The 23,211-nt window shown below is 36.5% G+C and overlaps 1 protein-coding gene, 1 long non-coding RNA gene and 1 pseudogene across 2 annotated transcripts in view; 2 read left to right on the top strand and 1 right to left on the bottom strand.

Annotated features, from left to right (window-relative positions):
- The window catches only part of LOC115962682, a 42,736-nt gene that overhangs the window by 3,191 nt on the left and 16,334 nt on the right, over positions 1 to 23,211 (bottom strand). The gene's annotated exons all lie outside the window — the stretch shown is intronic.
- On the top strand, positions 3,162 to 8,761 carry LOC115962677 (lipoyl synthase, mitochondrial-like). Its single transcript, XM_031081564.1, has 4 exons — positions 3,162 to 3,664; positions 4,217 to 4,428; positions 6,814 to 7,193; positions 8,258 to 8,761. Exons 1-4 carry the CDS (start codon positions 3,267 to 3,269, stop codon positions 8,375 to 8,377), a joined length of 1,110 nt encoding a protein of 369 aa, XP_030937424.1. The 5' UTR covers positions 3,162 to 3,266; the 3' UTR covers positions 8,378 to 8,761.
- On the top strand, positions 19,661 to 21,999 carry LOC115962676 (annotated as a pseudogene).

Below are 23,211 nucleotides of genomic sequence, written 5' to 3' on the forward strand. Positions count from 1 at the left end.
TTGATGCTTTAAAGACAATTAAGCTACTAATGAGGCTTAAAGTATTTTGCAAGATAACACAGACAAGGACAGCATACTTAAACATACTAGCTTCAATAATGACATTCTATCTCATTAGCAACACACACACACACACACACACACATATATATATATATATATATTCTAAGAGAATTTCAACTTTCAACCTATGGCGTCCGCTCTTAATAATAGCTCTTTATTATCAGATCAAGACATCAATCGGTTTTTTGTATAAGCGGGGATTGAACTCCAGATCTCTTATTTAACCATCAAAGACTTTACTAATTAAGTTAACTAGAACCCACATTTAGCAACATATGTAACAATGGAAGAATGATAGGGTGTCTCATGAATTTCCATGAAATTGCTACTCTTTTTATGCCATTGAGGTGACATTTGTTAGGATCATTTTTTTTTTCTTCCACATAAGTTTTAAAGTTTTATTTTTTTAAGCACATCATAATTAAACCCATGGCCCCCCTAGCTTTTCCAATTTCCCATTAGTATGGGTGCTACCATTAGAATTTTAAAAAATATAATTGATTGGCCCCCTCTCAAATTTCAGAATTTGATCCCTTAAAATCTAAAATTTGGACCTTAAGCATTCATAAGTGCTCCCTCAAAACTTTCAAGTAGTCTTAAAAATCTCAAAAATATTAATTAGTGTTAGAAAACCCCCCAAAAAATTGAATTGATACAAAATAGACCCCCAAAAAAATTACCATCAGGATAGCCCATTTCGTAGCCCATCATGGCCTTCCGTAACCCAAAAAAAAAAAAAAAAACAAACAAACAAAAACAAAATTCTCCTTTTTAGTACATTCCAAATCATCGAATCATCAAAGATCAATTTTTTTTATTAAAGAAAAAACCCAAAACAAATCTAAGTTACTGTGTGTGTTGCACCTAACCCATCACCTCGCCGTGAATCTGTGGTCGTCCATCAACTCCAAGCTCTGTCACAGTATCACTGGTATCTCTCTCTCTCACTCGATGTTTAACTTGTGAACACCAATTAGTATACTACTAAAGACTAAACTAGTGTAGTCGGTTTACTACTTTTGCACTGTGCTATACAACTCTATATGTTCATGTTGTACTTTAGCAATTTTAACTTGGCTGAGTTTCATTCGTGGGTTTGACAATCTCAATAATAATAAAAAAAAAAAAAATCATGAGTGAATGTGTTATTGAAAGTGAATATTATATAATATATATAATAGTGTCATGTATTGTATGTTAATGTATTTATATTTGGTTTTGAAATTTTTTGCTTAATTTTTTAATTGAATTTTATTTTATATATATATATATATAGCTTAATTGTTTGTTTATCTCAGTATACATAGTAGTTTATGCTTGATTATTCATATTAGTGTAGTGTATTGACGATCGATATGGGATCATCGTAGTTTACAAGATGGAAAATAAGATTTTGAGTAATTTTTTTAACTATATATATTACTAAAAATTTAGCTTTGAATCAATTATAAATGATTTTAATATAATGAAAAATATAGACCACAATTTTGTTAAGTTAAAATTAATTTATGAAATAATTTTTTTTACTTAAGAACTTTATTGTATTTACTCGTTAACTTGGCCCCTTGGAAAATATTTATAGCTCTGCTATTGATTAAACCTATAATTTATTTTTTTTCTTACTTGACGAGGGAAATCATGACATGTCACCTCGTCTAAAGATGAGTTTAATAATGTAGCCGAAGAGGCTGCTTGGGTTATTGAAGTGGTAGGTGGACAGGGCATGAAAAACTCCAATCATTAGGTATTTAATAAAAAATAAAATTTATCTCTGTTTAAAGGAATACAAAACAATTTAGGATTAAAATTTTTCATAATTATATTTTTTTTCTTGTATTTTTCGTAATTACAAGTTTTTAAAACAATAAAAAATTAATAGTTATATTATCAATCAAATGTTTAAATTTTAAGTTTTTGTAATTTAAAATGATACATAAAAAATAAGTTTATTATAAAAGACATACAATCTAACAGTTAGATTTTCAAAATATATAATTGTGGGGTCCAAATGATTTATGGGCCAGGCCCATCTACTCGGGGAGAATCCGAAGGCCCAAGCCGAGGAGGGTTATGGCCCAAGCTCGACAAAATAGCCTATGGATACCGCCGAGGACAGCTCAGTCCTCGGCTAACCCAAAGTCCCCCCTGAAAGAAGGGTAAAAACGGTATGGGACTGAAACTTGGAAGAAAGATCTAAAATATCCAGGGAAAGCTGCCCTTACTGCCATTCAATGCTCTGAACCTGACAGAGCCGCATTCTTTGGCTTTTACAACCACCCCCAACGACTTTGAATATGGGCTGATGGGACAAGTATCAATCCTGGAAAGGTTGACCCTATACGTGGACGAAGGACAATGAACGCAGACAAATATAAAAGGAAAAATAAGTAACCTAAAGGGGGGGGTTGGGAAAAATGGCCAAAAACCAGAGCCTCCCAGCCCACCTCCAGGAGAAAGACTCCAGGGGTGAAGGAAAACTTAAACTTGTATGAACACCGCGAAAAACCCACCGCCTGTCAACCAGGGCCTAGCCTTCCAAACCCACGCTCTACAAATGATATTGTTAGGGGCCTTTTTACGTGCGAACCCGACACTGTTACGGTCCGCCACGAATCGTGTCCTTACAATAATCATATTAATTTTTTTAGTGGGAGTTGTAGTTATTGATTACAATCAAGTTTATAGTCTAATTTTGTCTTTAAAATTACACATAATTGATTACTTGCATAACAAATATGAAGAAAATAGTTTCAAATCTGGTTTTGAGTTAAACTTTTTTTTTTTTTAAAAAGTAAATCAGGCAAAACTACAACTATCATTTTTTTTGAAGTGAGAGTTTCAACTTATAATATGTTCGCTTTTGATAATTGCCCTTATTCAAAACAATCTATCAATTAATTATCGTTAGAGGCCTTCAAATCTTTTATTCCGCTTTTATAGAAAGACAATGAAAATTTAAAAAATTGGTATATAAATTAAATAATTTAAAACTAGGGAAAAAAAAAAAAAAAAAAAAAACTCCCAACATCTAAAAAAAAAAAAAAGTAGAAAAAAAAAAGAAAAAAGAAAATGGAGAGACAACAATCAACGTTCAACAACCACCACTTGTCAAAACACCAAACCAATCTCCAATCTCTCTCTCTCAAAAAAAAAAAAAAAAAAAAAAGAACGAGAGAGACACACTACACACACACAGAGAAACAATGCAATGGAGGTGGAGAGCCCTAAGCACCATAACCAGAACTTTTTCCTCCTCCTCAACTTCCACAACAGCAACGCCCCCGCCCTCTGAATTCCCCAAAACCCTCGAGGGTCTTCGGGCTCGCCTGGCGCGAGAATCTCCGACCCTATCGGAATTCGCGTACTCCGTCGAAGTCGGCACCAAGAAGAACCCTCTGCCCAAGCCCAAGTGGATGAAGGAGGCCGTTCCCGGCGGCGAAAAGTACGTTCAAATCAAGAAGAAGCTCCGGGAACTCAAGCTCCACACCGTTTGCGAAGAGGCCAGGTGTCCTAACCTCGGCGAATGCTGGTCCGGCGGCGAAACTGGCACCGCCACCGCCACCATCATGATCCTCGGCGATACCTGCACCCGCGGTTGCCGGTAAAAGAAAATTCATTTCATAATTTTATCATTGTCTAAGCTTTCATGATTTTTAGTTCTGTAAATAGAATTTGATTTGCATTGCCAATATCTAATTTGAACTTTAAAAAAAAAAAAAATTCAATATCAAATCATTAGAATTCTTATTATGAGTTAAAAAAAAAAGTGTACAAGTAGAAGTGCCCAGAAAAAATACAATAGTAAATTAGTAATCTTTTTGCTAAATAGTAAATTAGTAATCTCATTACAATAATGGGTTTCAGTTATTAACTTGACTGGTAAAGTCCCTTGTTGTTGAATAAGAGATTTGAGGTTCGAACTCTTGCCTTCTATCGTATATAAAAAGAAGAAGAAAAGAATTGGATTTTAGATGTTTGACAATTGCAATGTCATCTAAGCCATAGGACGAACTCTAGATATCTAGTGCCAAGTTGTTTCATGTTTCATATTTCTTTGATTTTAATAGAGTTGGGTATGTTTGTGGAATTGATTCTATGATGGGCGTAAGTATACTCTGTTTGATATTGTAATTCAGATTGTTAATTTTCTCAGGTTTTGTAATGTGAAGACGTCGCGTACACCTCCACCGCCTGACCCGAATGAACCAGGGAATGTGGCGGAGGCAATTGCTTCATGGGGTTTGGAATATGTGGTGATTACAAGTGTAGACCGGGATGATTTGCCTGACCAAGGGAGTGGCCATTTTACTGAGACGGTGCAGAAGTTGAAGGCATTGAAGCCAAATATGCTGATAGAAGCCTTGGGTATGAATGAGCTTTTGGTTTTTTATTTTTTAAGTGTGAGAATTAATGAATGTGTATGTAGATGTCAGAATAATTGAAAGGTTTGCAAGTATAGCTAATTGTTATTGAGAAAAGCAATAGATTGCTTGGAATTTAACCATAAACATAGGCCAGTGGACACTACAACTAATGCTGCACATGCAGAAAATGTGTTGCTTTTCTATTATTGCCGTTGAAATCCATTTTCCTGGATTGCCAGAATTGGCATTTGATTTAGTGACCCTTTAAGCTCTGTTTGTTGGGTCTTTTCAAATGAAGCTTCGGCTTTTAAATAGAGGAAGCTGCCTGCATCTTTTTTTGTAAATCAGAGATTATTTATTTCACCAAGTTTGTGGAGTGGCTTTTGAGAAATGCTGCTCAAAGCAGCTTAGCTTGTCATAGTTTTAAAACCTGCAGCCCTGGACTGGGTGATTAAGCCTTTTGTTATGATCTGTAAATAGTGCAGCTCTGTATGTTATAGGCAGATCCAAATAAAGGCCCCTACATGCTTGTTTTTTAATTAATTGTAAACTTTACCTAGACTGTGGATTGAATGGTTGAACTTGGATCCATTGTTATACATGATAAGGGTTTGCTTATTTATAGAAAGTTGGATTATGTTGTCAATGACTCTTGATGTTAACATTTCTTGGTCTTCTATATGTGTCTTGGTTCTTTCTGTCATGTTGCTTGCACTTTTTTGGATTGTGCAGATCCTGATTTTGAAAATGTGGTTCGTATGCCATGCAAGCCCTTTAATTGGCTGGTTGTGTAATCTCTATTGGTGGTGCTGGAGATTCAATTAGTTGAGCTGAATATTTTTTTATGTTGAATTTGTAGATATGGATATGGAAGCTCATTTACACTACTAGTAGTTTTAGAGAGAGGCATTTGGATACTTTTTATTTTATTTTATGGGACTTACTGTAAAGTTCTCCTAGACAGTGGAATGCATGGTTAAACATGATTTAAATCTGCTTATATATAGGAAATTGGAATGCTTTACCATGACTCTTGTGTTCATTTATGTCTATAGCTGTTTACCATGACTCTTGTGTTCATTTATGTCTATAGCTGTTTTAGAAGCATCTTTGTTCTTTCTGTGATGTTGCTTGCACTATTTTGATTGCGCAGTTCCTTGGAAAAGTCATAGATACCTTGGGATTTAATTGCAATTGTAGGCTAGTAAACACCAAGGCCAATGATGCACAAGTTGGCAATGTGTTTCCCATTTTCTGTTATTCCTGTTGGAGTCATAACAAGAGGGATAAAACAAACCTCTAGGAGTTTGGAGTGCTTTGAGTAAGCACCAAGCAAGATAAAACAAACTTCTAGGTGTTAGCACATAGGGTTGGCTGGAGTCAGCACCTAACCATTGGAAAATTTCAAGGGATAGTTTATTCATCACTCAAACTGTAATCTATAAGACTGTCTTCATATATAGGAGTGTGTTATTGTGCTTATATAGACTATTAGGACTAAGCCTAATTCTAACTGAAATGGGAACACCCGAATTTTAATTTATTTTGGAAATCCTAATTATTGAATTAAAAAATAACCTTGACTCTAGGAATTAAATAAAATACGAACTTATATAATTTACTAATAATACCTAAATTAAAATACATTTGACTTCGAAATTTAAATAAAATTGGAACAAAATAAATATTGGATAAAGTTTAGCTACAAAATTGGTTGTAGCCTTAGACTACAACCTTACTTGATATCTTTTTATTTGAGGTGAATTTTGACAAATCCACCATTGGATTACATCTTTTTCTTATATCTTTCATGCTTACAAAATTTATAGAAAATTAAAAATCAATAGCTATGTCACCAATAAATTGTTTACATTGCAAGTTTTTGTAGTTTAAAATTATGCATAAAATATAAGTTTATAGATCATATAGTAAATAATATCCGATTGACACAAAATTTGACATGTGTATTAAGCACGTAAAGAACATGCAATTCAACGGTTAGATTTTCAAAATATGTAGTAATATTTATTTTATTGAGTAAGGTTGTACCCTTTAATTGGCTGTTTGTATAATCTTTTTTTGGTGGTTCTGGAAGTTTGACTACTAGTTGAGCTGAATAATTTTTATGTTGGAATTTGTTTATAGGGAAGCACATGTACACTACTGGCAGTTTTAGAGCGAGGCATTTGAATACTTGTTTTGGAACTTATTATACACCTAAACTGGGGAATGCATGGTTAAGTTTGGATCCAAATGTATACATGATTTGATTCTGCTTATATGTAGGAAGTTGGATTACTTTACAAGGACTCTTTGATTTATGCCCATAGATGGTTTGGATCAGTCTTTGTTCTTTCTGTAATGTTGCACTATTTTAATTCTGCAGTTCCTGATTTTCGAGGAGATGCTGGCTGCGTAGAGAAAGTGGCGAAATCAGGATTAGACGTCTTTGCTCATAATATTGAAACGGTTGAAGAGCTTCAGAGTTCCGTGCGTGATAACCGTGCTAATTTCAAGCAGTCTTTAGATGTTCTAGTGATGGCCAAGGACTATGCTCCTGCTGGAACACTTACCAAAACTTCAATAATGTTAGGCTGTGGAGAAACACCCGAGCAAGTTGTCAGAACTATGGAGAAGGTGAGAGCAGCAGGTGTGGATGTGATGACATTTGGTCAATATATGAGACCGTCAAAGCGCCATATGCCAGTGTCTGAATACATTACACCTGAGGCTTTTGAGAAGTATCAAACTCTTGGCATGGAAATGGTATGCTTGAATATTATATATTTTGATTATGGCACATTAATTGATTCCATTTTTACATGCATGGCTTGTTTGATCAAGTTTATTGTAGTTTGGGCAGATGATCTGTCTTGGGCTATGTGTGTGGGTGTGTATGTGTGTATTCTATGTTCATTCGTTGCATGCTAGTGACTATGATTGGTAGTGCTACAGCATTTGCTCCCTCTCTCATTCTTCAACCCCCCTCCCTCTCTCAGTCCCCTTCCTGCAACATGATGGTAATAATAGTACTTTATTAGGACCTTTTATATATTTCCAATTTCTGCTTTCTCAATATTCACTTAGAATTACCTGATTGTAGTACCCTTTAATTGTGATGGTGTGTTCTCCTCTTTAACTTTACTGTGCTTACCTGGGAAGTCATTCTATATGTAAAATATATATTTATACTTCCTCCTATGGAGGAGAGTGCCTTTAGTGACCAATCTTTTTCTCTTCCTAATTTTTTGTTTTTTATTTATGCTTTAGGGTACTAGTATAATAATGCAGCAGATTGAACATTATCGGATTATCAATTTGGTTTTATGCTAGGGAGGTCTACCATAGAAGTGTTTTTCTTACTTAGATGTCTAATGGAGAAATATAAAGATGTATGATAGAGGACCTAGGGAGGTTATTTGGTGGACTTTATTAAAGAAATGAGTTCCTCTAATATATATTGTGGTGATTAAGGATATGTAATGACGGAATCGTAACTAGTGGGAGAACAAGTGGAGGTATCCTACATCTTGCTCAATCAAAACAAATACTGAAGAACATTCAAATGTTAGGATTCCAAAATCACAGTGGAACAACAATGAGTCAATGAGATATTTGATTTCTTGCCTATCCCTGGTTAATGTGATACATTGTTTTGAATAATGTACTTTACTTTGTATCAAACATATGCTGATTGTCAGTTGATCATGTCAAATGTAAATTAATCTTTCTCTCTCTCTCTATACATCCATAAAGTTGACAACGAGTATTTTTTTCCTCAATGCGAGTGCATGCATAATTATTATCAATTGTGTGCTTTGGATGGACAGGGATTTCGATATGTTGCATCTGGTCCTATGGTTAGATCTTCATATAAAGCAGGTGAATTCTACATCAAATCCATGATTGAATCAGATCGGGCTGCTTCTTCACAGCTTCCTGTTTGTTGATGAGTATTTTTTTTTTCCCTCTTACATATAATATCATAAAATCATTACTTACTGTGTATTGTTTAAGTGATAATTACTTGGGCTTAAGGTCAATCGGCTTTAGTTCTTTTTTAAAGTAGCCAGAACCTTTTAGGTCAATTAGCACCTCCTGGTGTTTTTAAGAGACATTTAAGGTTCAATTCTCTCCTCCCCCACTGTAACTACAAAAATAAAAAATAAAAAAATGTACTTTTCTAAAGTGAAATATGGTTAGGATGAAAATAGAAAAGAAGGCTATTCCTGCCAAATTCTTTATGGTATAAGATAAGCTTGAAATTGTGTGGACACCAGTTACTCTGTAATCCTAACTTGGTCATGTACATCCAATTCGTTGTAATTATTCAATTTTGTTCTGCTGCTCTTCTTTGATGATACCCTCTTTTTTTTTTTCCTTTAAGTTGCTGAATATATATATATTTTTTCTTTAAGTTGCTGAATATCTAGTATAGTGCTAGCACTAATTATTAATCATATCCATGCTTCATTTTTGGTTTTTGAAAATCCCCTTTGCCAATTAGGAACATACAAATATGCTGAAGATCTCAGTGGAAAATTTGCCCATTTCCTTGTCTTCTCTATAGAAAATTGAAATTTTCCATGATGTACAATTCAATAGTTTCCAGATTTCTGCTCTCACTGACATTGTCTTGTATTATTTATACTTGCATTTGGGTCTACTTGATTTGAAATGGAATGCCAAAAGTGTATCAGCAGATTCAGCACTGCCGGAAAAATGCACTTGAAAGTTTTTCTGTTGCAATCATATCGGTGGTGGGCTGGTGGCAGTGTCTAATAGCTTAAGGCTTTGTCAGGGGGACATGGTGCAGTAGCAGGGTGTGCAAAGAAGGTAGGAATTTCCTGGCCAGGCATCAAAATCGATATGCTTTTGGCATTACATTGTCATCCGCATAGCTTAATTAACAGAATTAGTATTTGTTTGGATCCACGTTTTGGGTTCACGTTTGCGTAAAATATGGAGGCAATGCAACGAAAAATATGGAAGTATGAGTAAACAACAACAATTAAACCACAAAATGATGTGGAAAAGAGCCATATAGCTTCTCTTTTACTCATCCACTAAATGGACCAAAGCAAAAAATGTGTTTATTTATAGGATCAAGTCAACACCCAACAGGCCACATTATTCAGATTCGGTGAGGATTTTGTGGAAAGAAAGGAGAACAAAAACTAAAAAATTCTATAGCAATTATTGATCACCCTTGACACCACTAATAAGTGGGTGATGAAATTGGTTGCAATCCCATGTCACATGACTACTACAAATTCGAATACCACAAATAATGCAGGTCTTGAATAACTGATTAATTACACTGCAAGAATGAAAACAGTTATACAATATTATCGAGGATACATTCGGAGCCTTGGATTATGCGTTTGATGCCTCTGCAATATCTACTAAGTAAAGTGAGTAATGGTTGGTCAAACACTGCTTATTAGAAAATGTTTGATCTGAGTATGACCATCACTTAAAACAAACAGCATATGCAAGTCCTGTGACATTCTATCATGGTAAATGATGAAAGGTTTATTAAGCATGGAAGTGTAATGGTTGGGAAAAATAAAAATATTCTAATGTAGCCATTGGAATAATTCCTTAACAAGTATTATACACCTTTTATTGTAGTACACTAATACCTAGTCTGGATTTCATAACCGTTTCCATAAAAATCATGGATTTCTTGGAGCATCCCTGTGTGTCAGTGTCATGCTGATACTGCAAAATTGGCTAACTAAGCCAAGATGAAATGGATATGTATCCATTTGAACCAGGAGATTAGAGTTGGCAGGCCTTTCCTAGGTTTAGAAAATGGTGGACACTGGGCACGATCTGTAAGTTTCCTAAATAATATATATAATCCTCTTAGCACATATTGGGGGAATCCATAGCATGTGATGAAAAATGCCAATAGTGTGCTTGTATCTAAGCAAGAAGCCAAGCGTAATCTTATGTCTAGACTTTAGACATAATGGATACATGTATTCTTGGAAGAAATTCTTTAGTAGAAGTAAAATATTAAAATTATTATCAATTTTATTTTGCTACAAAAGACTTCCAAACTTATGTGACAATAAATATCTGAATTATTAAATTTTTATTTTTTATTTTTTTTTTTGTGATTTTATGACACATTAGTTTATAACTTTTATACTCAAAATCATTACAAATGGTCTTTTAGAAGACACTCGAGTGGTTTGGCTCAATGAATTTGAAGAACGTATTATAACCATAGAGCTCTCAAGTTCAAACCATCGTAATATATTGGTCCATGGGCTTTTAGGTGTGTCTCGTGGAATCAAGAACTTGAATTTGCCTATAGGCTAAAGGAGACAAGTTTGAAACTTTTCCAAAAAAAAATGAGGGGTGGTATTGGTGTGGGAGGAGTGAAAGACAATTAAGAAGTGTGGGGTGGTGAATGTGAGGAATTTATATTAATGTTGTTCACAAGGCAAACAAGAACTATATATTAATGATATGAGAAATAATGTTTAGATTAATTGAGAAACTACAGAGTCAGGAAGGTACGAAGAACTTCCTCAAAAAAAAAAAAAAAAGGAAGGTACGAAGAAAGGGTTTTCTCTGGAAACCCTAGCAGTGAAAAAAGGGCTAGTATTAGCATAAGGGTTGCCGATAGGCAAATTTTCTCTCTGCAAACAGTAGAAACGGTTTCATTCAGAGGATAATATGGAGGAAATCACTGATAGATGTGCAAGGTTGAAGCTATCGGTGAGAGAAGATGCTGAAGTAGCAATCCATGCACCATTGACTGAGGATGGTCCTATCCTCATCGGTAAGTTTTGCACGAAGCGAAGAATCAACTTGGAGTTAGTGGCCAAAGTGTTGAGAACGGTTTGGAGGGTGGAACACAATTTCGAGGTTAGTGATCTGTGTGAGAACAAGGTAATGTTCCTCTTCCAAACAAATGAGGATATGGAGGGAGTGTTATTGCTCAGTCCATGGTCTTTTGATAAATATTTACTGATCCTCCATAAGTTGGTGCGTGGTGAGGCGGTGAAGGATATCAAGTTTGATAGGTCTTCGTTTTGGATCCAAATACATGGATTACCCACAATGTGTCAGACTAAGGAAGTGGGAATGAGTATCGGGGCAACCTTGGGGGAAGTGGAGAAGGTGGATGCCAACGGGAAAGGATTTTGCGTAGGGAATTTTCTGTGCATAAGGGTGCTTCTTGATGTCTCCTTGCCACTATGTAGTGGCCGTAAGGTGCGACTTGGTGACTACGGGCTAAAATGGGTGGATTTCAGATACGAGAGGCTTCCAATATTTTTCTATTTATGCAGGAAGATTAACCACGATGAATGGGGCTACCTGTAGTGGATTCGAAGCAAGGACAATCTAAGGCCAGATGAAAATTAATTTGGTCTGTTGTTACGTGCATCGCAGGACAAAAACCAGAAGCCCCGGCTAGTTATGGCTGAGAAGCATGGAGAAAATATATCAGGTATAGGTGTAAGGGAGGATATGGAGTGAAGAATGGATGGAGTGGTGGTTTATTCGAAGGCAAAGGTGAGCAGCGACGACAACCACCCCGTCGAGATGGTGGCAACCACGAGTGCTGACGTGGATAAGGAATCCAATACACCAGGTCACGTTCGTATCAAAATCTCGGATACGTCGCATGTTTTGAATTTTGAACAGCAGATTTGGGAATTAGATGCTGCCATCAACGGAAACATATCTGGTATGAATTTAGCAACAAATCAGGAGGCATTTTTGAGAAGGGAGAATAATGCGCAAACCGTGGATGCAGTCACGTTGGAGCATAACGAAAGGATTCATGCAAGTGGGCTGAGTGCAGCAACCCAAGTCCAATCCTCCAAGTTTGGGCCTCAGGGCATTGTTCGTAAGCCCATGCAGGAACAAAAGGATAGTTTGGGCTTGTTTTAACCTGGGTTTAATTTTAGCTTGGGGCCGATCTTTCCAAAACAGAAAAAGGCCCAGGGTACGAAGAAGACCAAAGGTGGCAGCCGAAGGAAAAATAAAGAGAACAGAGAGGTACCTGGAATAGAGAAGGAATCGGATAGGGAGGAAACACGACCCCAGGAAGATAATAACAACGTAGATGGGACCATGGAGATTGAGATGGTTGACATGGGAATAAAAAGAAGAGCAAGGATACCACTGGCTGAGTTAGAAGGAAAAGAAGGCAATGGGAAGCGGGTTAAAGTGGATGGTGAGATAAAGGAGCTCAGTAAACTCTTTGCACAATAGTTGGGATCGGCGGTGGCTGTTGTGCAGCCCTGCTAGGCATCCCCTAACAGTTAATGCTCTCCAGAAGGTAGTGTTGGAGAAAGATCCTACCTTAGTCTTCCTAATGGAGACTAAGTTTGCTGTTACAGAGATGGATGAAATTAAACGAAAAATAGAAAGGCAGCAAGGACTAGTGTACGAAGGGTAGGAGGTTTGGCACTCTTGTGGAAGAACTCATTGCAGGTTGATATATTGTCATACTCTTTAGGGCATATTGATGCAATTGTGTCTAAAGAACAGGGAATGAAAAAATGGAGGTTCACTGGGTTTTATGGCCACCGGGAGACAAGGAAAAGAGGTGAATCATGGACACTGTTAGAAAATCTCAGTGGTCGAAGTAACTTGCTAGTATGCATGGGGGATTTCAATGAAATAATGCATGCCAAGGAAAAAGTTGGTGGTGAGGTTCGGCCGGAAGGGCAGATGAGGTGCTTTCATGAGATGATTTATAGATGCAGTTTGAGAGACTTGGGATATGTAGGCTCGCATTACACTTGGAGTAGACATTTAGGAAGGCGAGGATGGGTGCGAGAAAGACTAGATAGAGCTTTGGTGTTTACGGATTGGCCAGTTGTTTTTCCATTGGTGAAGCTACACCATTTGTCCAACTCGGTTTTTGATCACAGCATCTTAGTGCTTAAGGAGACTAGTATTCCAAGACAGCAGCGGCAGTAACCAAGGTTGCTTCGGTTCGAATTTATGTGGTTTGCAGATGATTGATGTAATACTGTGGTAGAAGAGGCATGGAAGAGGGGTGGGACCAACCACGCACAATGGCCATTTGAAGCTTGTTTGGAGGAATGTCAAACATCATTGAAGGCTTGGAATAAAATACCTTTGGCCATGTGGGAAAGCAAGTTGCTGACTTACAAAAGAAGCTCCAAATGCTTGAAGCCATGAAGTGTAATGCTACAGATATGGAAGCAATCCATGCAACGAAAGTGGAGCTTAATAGGTGGCTTGGCATTGAAGAGGAAATGTGGTGCAAAAGAAGTAGGAATAATTGGCTAAAGGCAGGGGATAGAAACACAACATTTTTCCACACAAAGGCCTCGAACCAGTACCAGCGGACTACTATTAGCAAAATTATGGATGCAAATAATGGGAGGATAGAGGATGGAGATTAGATAGGGCAAACATTTGTGAGCTATTTTGAGGAGCTCTTCACTACTTCAAGGCCGAAGGTGGAACAAGAGATGATTGATGCAGTTCATCCCAAGGTCACAGAAAGAATGAACTCTACTCTTACCCAAGACTTTCACACTATGGAGGTGGAGAAGGCACTAAAACAAATGCACCCTTTAACGGCCCTTGGACTAGACGGTATGCCACCCTTATTTTTTCATCATTTTTGGCCTACTGTTAAATCTATTGTTATGCTTAATGTACTTGATTTTTTAAACCATGGTGTTTCTCCCCCAAAATTCCATGACACCCACATTGTGCTTATTCCTAAAGCAAAGAATCTGGAAAAAGTGACTTATTGTAGACCGATTTCCTTATGTAATGTGGCTTATGAAATAGCTTCAAAAGTTGTGGCGAACAGGATGAAATTGGTGTTGTAGGAAATCATAGCAAAGAATCGAAGTGTTTTTGTGGCGGAACGTCTCATCACAGACAATGTCTTGGTGGCACATGAGATGATGAGCCATATTAGCAAGAAGAAGAAAGGTAAATGCGGTGAGATGACTATCAAGTTGGACATGAGCAAAGCGTACGATCGGGTTGAATGGGAATGCTTGGAGTAGATCATGAAGAAACTTGGATTTCATGAAAAATGGATTAGCACTGTGATGCGATGTGTATCCTCAATGAAATATGTAGTACAGATTAATGGGCAGCCATATGGTTTAATCCAGCCAACCCGAGGGCTGAGACAAGGTGACCCACTGTCGTCCTATCTCTTCCTTGTTTGCGCCGAGGGCTTGTCTGCCTTGTTACATCATGCGGCACAAAGAAAAGTAATTGGAGGGGTGGCTGCCTCAGCCAATGGTCCCAGAGTATCTCATTTATTTTTGGCTGACGACAGTTTGGTGTTTGGAAGAGCAACAGTGTATGAAGCCATGAAAATTCAACGGATTCTCAAAGTCTATGAAAACTCCTCTGGTCAACAGTTAAATTGCCATAAAACTTCCCTGTTTTTCAGCCCAAACACCGACAATGAAGTAAAAGAAAGGGTGAAAACTATGTTTGGTGCACTAGTTATTAAACCTCATGAAGCCTATTTGGCCTTGCCATCACTTGTGGGAAGGTCCAAGAACAATACTTTTGCTCAACTTAAGCAGAGAGTGGCTAATAAAGTTTTGGATTGGAAGGAAAAGATATTAACACCCGCAGGGAAGGAAATTTTGATTAAATTCGTGGCCCAAGCTGTGCGCTCATACACCATGAGCTGTTTTCTGCTGCCCAAGAATTTATGCGAAGAGCTTACTAGTGTGATCAGACAATTTTGGTGGGGACAAACTGGGAATAAGAAGAAAACCGCATGGTTGAGCTGGGAGGCGATGTGCAAGCCCAAGGATAGAGGAGGTCTGGGTTTCTGAGACTTGAGAAGCTTCAATTTGGCTCTCCTAGCCAAACAGGGGTGGGAGCTTCAAACTAACTCCAATTCTTTGTTTAGTCGAGTTTATAAAGCGAAATACTTTCCACAGTGCAACTTTGCAGAGGTGACAATTGGCTGGAATCCATCCTATGCGTGGAGAAGCTTAATGGCGGCACAGAGCATCGTCCAAAGGGGTATAAGGTGGCTAGTAGGGAATGGCAACAAGATAAGGGTGTGGCACGACAAATGGATTCCCAAACCATGCACATATAAGGTGATTTCATCGGAGAAGCCAAACTCCACTAATGCTCTGGTTTGTGAGCTCATAAACAGAGAAACATGGGAATGGAATATTGACAAGCTAAATAGTTGGTTTCTACCCAAAGATAGGGATGTCATTCTGAGTATTCCCCTGAGCTCAAGCAGCTTTCATGATAGAATAATTTGGGCTGAAAATAGAAGTGGGAAGTTCTCTGTCAAAAGTGCTTATACGCTAGCATTGGAAGGCGCATAACACTAGGGCTGATTGCTCGGACGAGTCAGCAAGGAGGAAAATTTGGAAGACCATATGGCAACTGAAAATCCCACAGAAAATAAAACACTTTGCATGGAAGGCAGGTTGAGATATTCTAGCCACAAAGTCTAATTTGGCTAAGTGGAGAATCACACCAAATGGAATGTGTGATCTATGTGGATAGGATGAGGAAACGGTCTGTCACCTGTTGTGGAGCTATGATCATGCCAAAGAAGTATGGAAGATTAGTAAATTTGCATTGCCGTTTGAAATCTTGACGCAATGGAGTTTCTTGGATGTGGTTGCGAACCTACAGAAGTGCGACCAATCTTGGTTTGGACAAATGGAGAAATTTATTACCGTCTGCTGGGGTATATGGAAAGATAGGAATGATCTTCGGATGGGAGGCAAAGGTAAGGCTGGGAGGACCATTCTGCGAAATGCCGTGCACCTGGTGGAGGAATTTTGGCTTGCAAATGAAGAAAAAACAGAGTACCAGGCTAAACCCGTATCTATGGTATCGTGGCAACCCCCAAGTCAAGGGTACTATAAAGTAATTACGGATGGCACAGTCTTTTTGGACAGAAAACAGGCAGGTGCAGGAGTGATCATCAGAGATAGTGCCGGGGAGGTGATCGTAGCTTTGAGCAAGAGGTGGGAGTGTTCATTGGGTGCAATAGAAGCTGAAGCAAAAGCCTTGGAAGCTGGAGTCAACTTTGCATGGGAGGTTGGAATTAGAGAAGTAGAGTTTGAGAGTGACTCACAGTTGATTTGCAATGCCCTGCAACCAAGTCTCATGTTTTAGGCAGTGCAAGTTCACCTACATTAAAAGACAGGGAAATGTCCCTGCTCTTTTACTAGCTCAGCATGCTAGAAATGTTGAGGAGTATGTTGCATAGCTAGAGGAATGTCCTAGTCTGATAGAGCACGCTTGTGTGCATGACAGGAATGTAACTCGTTGACTTGTTTTCAATAAAGTTCAGTATTTCCTATAAAAAAAAAAAAAAAAATTGAGAAACTACAGTTTAAAAAGAGTGCAACTTTTATCATGTTACACCTGAAGAAATTTTAACTCATCTTCACATGATAAATGAAACGTACCTAATAGCCTAATACTCAGCTAGAACTCTTTTTAACAGTGAACTAGTGAAGTGGCGGGTCAAATACATGTTCATGTCCGGGTCAAAAGCTAGGGATGATTAATATTTTCCTTCTTATTGGAAAACCATGTGAACCTCAATTCAGCATTACAGCTACGTGACCAGCAAAGGCATCTTCAATTTATTTTGGTATCATTTTGAGTACTAGCAAACGCAACACAAATTAGATGGAAGAGCGATATTACCAATTGAAACGGGAATTTTAGCGGAATTTGAATAAAAAAACATAACTAGTAGTACTCTTGCATTTCAAAAGTAAGAAAAAAAAAGATTGTTAAATGAAAAAAAAAAATCAAAATATAAATATTATTTAATTAATATTTAAAAATAAGAGAAGGCCCGAGGCCCAAAATGTGTTGAAGTGGCCCCTAGACTAGGCCCTATTATTGCGGACCACAAATTTGAGTGGGATTTGAAATAATTTTGCTTGAAGTTGAATTGAGGTAACTGACAGAAACGACATCATTTAGAATTTAAAACCTTTTATTTTATATTTAAAATACTCAACCCATATGAAACAGTTTCAAGCAATGTAAACCATATTTTGCATGAAATTCATTTAACATACCAATAACATGCTTTATATTTCAGGTTTTTTGGCATGATCATCATTGTATTAATACAAAGAAATTAGTTCAATTGAGGCTAAATTTGTTAACAACACACAAATATTAAATTGATGATTTTACAAAGAAGTATTTAGTGAATACCACTATTGGGATATTGGATGAAACTAACAATTATTCACTTTTTTCATCTTAGGCTCAAAAGTGTGTTGAGCCTGCCATGATAGTTTCACGGTTTTTTATTCTTAAAAAAAAAAAAAAAACCTATCGATGTTGAAAGAAGAAATTTAAAGTGTTTGTTCACCGAAGTCTCTCACTGCCTCATAAACAAAAACAATATCAGTCTTATAGAAACAAAAGTGACACCAAAAAATAAAAGAAGAAGAATAAAAAAGAATAAAAATGCAAATGAAAACTGTGATGCAAGAAATAAAAGAGATGATGAAGTATATGAACCATAAGGAGGAAAATAATGATGTAATGATCTAATTTATGTTTGTATTTCTCATTTTATTGAGAATGTGAGATCAGGATGGAAGCCACACTTTTTTCTTACATTTATAAATACTTGTTAATTGTTGTGTTTAAGAAATAAAATAATTATGCTTATAATAAAAAAAAAGAAAAAAGAAAAAAAATGGATCCAATATTCCAATTTCATGAAGATGAAGCATCAAAATAACAATATAAATTTAAAAACTTCAAATTTTAAATAATTCCCAAAATCTAAAATAAATTAAAACTAAAAAATTTAGAATATATATTCTATAATTTTAATAGTGTGAATCGGGCCAAGTTATCCATATTGAAATTTTTGTCAATTTAAATTTGACCCAATCCAAGCTTTTGGAAAAAAATATAGAACACAAGCTTTACCTAACTCAATTTACTAAAAAAAAAAAAAAAAAAAAAGTCTTTACCTAACTCACCAACCCATAAATAAGTAACTGGAGATATCAAGATGAGTTTCTTTTCCTTTATTAGTTTGGATGGAATTTGTTCCACCAAACATTTTATAATTTGTTAACTACTGATTTGTCAGTTATTTTAATAATGCCATATTGTTCTGTTTCTCAAAAAAAAAAAAAAAATCAGGCTGGGTTTTCAAATTTACATGCCTTGTTGGGCCTTTCCTTTGAAACAAGAAACTTTGACAGAAACCCCGCCAAAAAAAAAAGACTGAAAACAAACCGAACAAAACAAAAGAATTTGCAACCAACAAGTACTAGAATTTGGTTGTTGTCGATCAGTACAAGGTACAGGTAACAGGGCCCCATTGATCGTTAGTAACTAATAGTTACCATCAAAGTTCAAACCTTGGCTCTTCAACTATGACAAAACTCACCCCCTCGATTCCTCCAAACACCCAAAAAACTCAAAGCTACAACTTCTCTACTTCACACAAGCAAATGTTTCATCATAGTATCACAAGCTTCTCTCTTTTTCTCTGCTTCCTAATCCTTTGTTTTTCGACTTCCCAAAAATTAAGGTACAAAAATAAAAACCATATATAACATGGTTTCATAGGATTTGATACGATTCAAAATTTTTAATTTTCATGTTATCTTCATCTTATAAGGTTTGTGTTACACCTTTGTGCTATTTTGTGTATTATCTTTATAGTGTTTGAACTTGGTCAATCTTTAATTTACTTATGGTTTTGTTATAAAAAGTTTTACTTATGTGCAAAACCCAAGTCACTTGTTGATTACTTTAAGGAATTATTATAGTTTTTATGTGACATTAGGACCCTAAAACCAAATCTATGTCAGAATTGTACCAAAGCCAACACTGGACAACACCCATATTTAAAACTAGGATTTAATGGTTATGACATGAATTATTTTTAAATAATATTTTTGTTCATCTAGAGAAGGAGAAGAAATACATAATTCAGATAATATTGCTAGATACCCATCAGTTCCATGTGGTTAGGACTTAGGACAGACTTGTGAAATTTTAAAATGAAGCTTTCCAATTCAAATAGTAGGTTGGAAGTGGCAAACAATTCTCCAGTTAGTTCTGTCTCAGTGTACTCTTTATACCTTGCTCAGTGCATGCGCGTGTTAAGACATACCATGCTTGGGAGTATGTTAATTGTGATTCACATCCACTGCAGATTGCTTTTTGGAATTTTTCAGGGTACTACCAGTTTTTTCAATATATTTAACATGGGTGAGGTTGATACTAAACCAATTGAACCAGTCCAAGTTGCTCTCTCCTTGTTTGGTGACAAAGGCGAACAGAGGAAATCCTGGCCTACCAGCAGTGATGTAAGATCAATATGTTCTGAAGTGTATAATAATTGATTATATTGGGTGCTGAACTGATCATAAGTTCAATGGTACAAATTTAAGTTTGATTTTTTTAAAATTTAACTGAATAAAACTCTTTTCTTTAACTAATCCATAATACATGTGCTAATGTTCTTGTATGTGTATTATATATATGTATCATTGCCTTATGGTAAAGTTTTTGGGATCTGAGTTTGCCACTGTATGCGTTTGCCTTATCTTTGTTATACCTGCACATTTGACTTGAGTTTCATTAGGTCCATTGCAGTGGTGAGTTTCATTAGTTTATATGGTATACATTTCTGATACTTATGGATATTGTATATTTAGTCATGCTGAAACACTACATGGAGTAGATCAACACTGAGATTGACTTATTGTATTGCGACATAGATTTACAGCATGACCTATTAAATAAATGGCAAAATCAATTTCTTGCCTGTGCAATATACATGTCCTATGTGCTGATTTATCATTTATTCAAGGTTCATGAATCATGATGACTACTCTTGTTTCATCATTCTTTACAGAAGGAGTGCGAGAATGAGAAAGAGCTTGAAGGTTTATCAAAGGATTTGGCCAACTACAAGGTGCAACTGGATGCAAAGGATGCTGCCTACGAGCAAGCCCTTCTAAAGCTGGATTACTACCAGAAAACAGCTGATGAACTTTCCAACCTGCTCAAAATCTCAGAGACTGAGAGAGAATTGTGCACTGATGAATGTAGAGAGGCTGAAACTCAGATAAATTAACTTGAATCTAAGGTGAAGGAGATGGGTGCTCAATTGGTAGAAACTGCAAAGATCGAGAGCAACTTTCACATGTTCTGAGTGAGTTGAAGGCCACACAATCAGAGCTGCTTAGCATGGAAACAGAACTTGCTGTTGCCAGAGATTCTAACCCTAAGGCCATGACTAGAGCGGAACTGATGGAAACTGCTTCCAACATGGAAAAGGAAAAGACGGAAGAGCTTCTAAAACGCATCTCAGATCTCAGTGAAGATATTGCTAAATCAAAGCTTGCTGCTATTGAAGCAGAGAAAGAGAAGCTAGCGGTATTGTCTGAGAAAGATGCTGAGATAGAGTTAGCTAGGGCAGCAGCAGTTCAAGCACAAGATCAGCTGGAAGATATCAGAAATAAAAATTGAAATGATGCAGGAATTGGAGATACAGCTTATGGCCAAGTCTGTAATTATTGACACACTTCAGCTGGAAATTAAGCAATCAAGTGAATTACTTAGGTCATCTGACAAATCTGCTTCCGATATCATAAACAGTTTGAATCAGCTTCAAGTAGATTTGGAAGTCAAGGAAAGAAGGAACTTGGATCAATCAATTTACATTGAGACATTAGAAATGGAACTAAATCGGTTGAAACTAGATTGTAATAATTCAGAAGAATAGGTAGTCCGCTTGAGCCTTGTTATTGAAACACTCACCAATGAAGTTCAGAAGGTAAAAGCTGAGATGGATGAGATTAAGGGAAGAGAGACTGAAGTACTGATTAAGATAGCATTGCTAAAAGCCGAGCTTCATAAAGGGAAGTCCAAAATTGCAACAGCAGAGGCAGCAGAAGAAAGAGCCAAGAGTGTTAAATCTGGTCTGTATCTTGCAGTTCAACAGTTAGCTGTAGAAGCACATGAAGCAAAGGAGGAAAATATTAGGTTGAAGCAAGGAGCAGATGAGGCAGCTGAAGAAACTGAGAACTCTGAACTTGTCGGCTCTCAATCTGAGAACCCTTTGCAGGATGTAGAGGCTTCCCAAACTGGGGAGTTGAAAATAGAAGATGAAGAGAAGATGGATAAGGATGATGATCACATAACAATTTCACTGGAAGTATATGAGTCCCTTATCAGAAAGTCAGAGAAATCTGATCACTTTCATGGGTCACTAGGGGAAGATTCTAGCCAGTTGAGCACACCTGAAAATAAGCATGAACTGGAAACTTTGAAGAAAGAGTTGGAAATTGCAACCGCAAAAATTGGGGAGTTCAGGAATCGAGCAGAACAGGCTGTTAGCAGGGCTGAGTTGGCTGAGAAAGCTAAAGTTGCAATTGAAGAACAGCTAAGGAAATGGAGAGAGCAGAAGCAAAGGAGAAAGGCTGCTCTAGCTGCCCTCAGGGAGGAATCCGCTTGTAGAGAATTTGACCCTCAATATGAGAAACCACCTACTACAACATATCAGCCTTTGGGCAAGGTTCTCAACATGAAATTTTAGTGTGAGAAGTTCTGTGAAACTTTAGTTTGATTAACTTTTACGTGTCAGAGGTGTGAGCTGTTTCTAGGACAAAGACTGATTCTGATATGAATCAAAACCTTGTATTATGATCATAGTTCAATAATTCTTTATCTCTGGTGCAGTAATTGCTACAAGTATGTCCATATGAAAATCGGAATTCTAACTATTAGGAACCAACCATGCAAAACAATGTTACTTTTTTGTTGTTGATAATCAGCAATTATATATTCTTGATATGTGATGAGAATGTAACTATTGTACTATTTTTAAAATGAGATTTCAATAATTTAACATTATAATGTAATGTAACATTACGGGAATCAAACATCCCCTTCATATTAAAAATTAAAATTCTTCACAAACCAAATTACAAAAATCTTTTTTTAGTAGTGTTAGATCATTCAACCTGAAAATTATTAAATTCACACTTAGGGTCTGTTTGGGTCCGCTTATTTTGCTGAAACTGAAATTTTTTTGTTAAAAATACTGTAGATAAAAATAAAAGTTAGCTAAAATAGTACAGTGGGACCAATGAATAGTACCAAAAAGTGTAGTGGGATCTATGAATAGTAGCAAAAATAAGCTGAATAGTAAAATAAGCTGACAAAAATAAGTGTTGCCAAATGCACACTGAATGTGAAATCCAACCAGCTAAAAGCTCTAAAAGTTCATACTTACTCAATGTGCAATTGTTAAGACTCAAGAGTCTTGTAGCTTAATTGGTTGATATCTCTTGGTGTTTCCAACAAAGATATTTAGTATTCAAATCCCTTCTCCTTCAGCCAAAGGCCTTGTAGCTGAATTGACACCTCCCCATGCACAAAGTGCTTGGGGTTTAGGGAGGAAAAAGTTCGAGCTGCGGGGTTAGCAGTATGTTGTAATTATTTCTCAAAAAAAAAAAAAAAAAAAAAAATCCCCTCTCCTTCATTGTAACTATTGAGTTATAAAAAATAAGAAATAGAAAAAGTGGGACTTCTCCTATACCAAGTCACAACCATGCCTCTAATAATAACCCAATAAATTTAATGACACAAATTTTTTTAACAGGAGCTGCTACAAAATAAAAATTATAACCAATGACTCATTTTAAAAATAGTACATTACAATTAGATTCTTGAAATCTCATGTTAGATTCTTGTAACGTTTGATTCCAGTAATATGAAGGAAACATTTGATTCCCGTAATGTCACA

Source organism: Quercus lobata, chromosome 10, assembly GCF_001633185.2.
Source record: "Quercus lobata isolate SW786 chromosome 10, ValleyOak3.0 Primary Assembly, whole genome shotgun sequence".
NCBI lineage: Eukaryota > Viridiplantae > Streptophyta > Magnoliopsida > Fagales > Fagaceae > Quercus > Quercus lobata.

Excerpts from the sequence above, each read along its gene's own strand:
- LOC115962677 (XM_031081564.1), top strand. The coding sequence starts at position 3,267 with ATGCAATGGAGGTGGAGAGCCCTAAGCACCATAACCAGAACTTTTTCC. Across the intron at positions 3,665-4,216 it reads ACCTGCACCCGCGGTTGCCG|GTTTTGTAATGTGAAGACGT; the intron begins GTAAAAGAAAAT and ends TAATTTTCTCAG. Across the intron at positions 4,429-6,813 it reads TATGCTGATAGAAGCCTTGG|TTCCTGATTTTCGAGGAGAT; the intron begins GTATGAATGAGC and ends TTAATTCTGCAG.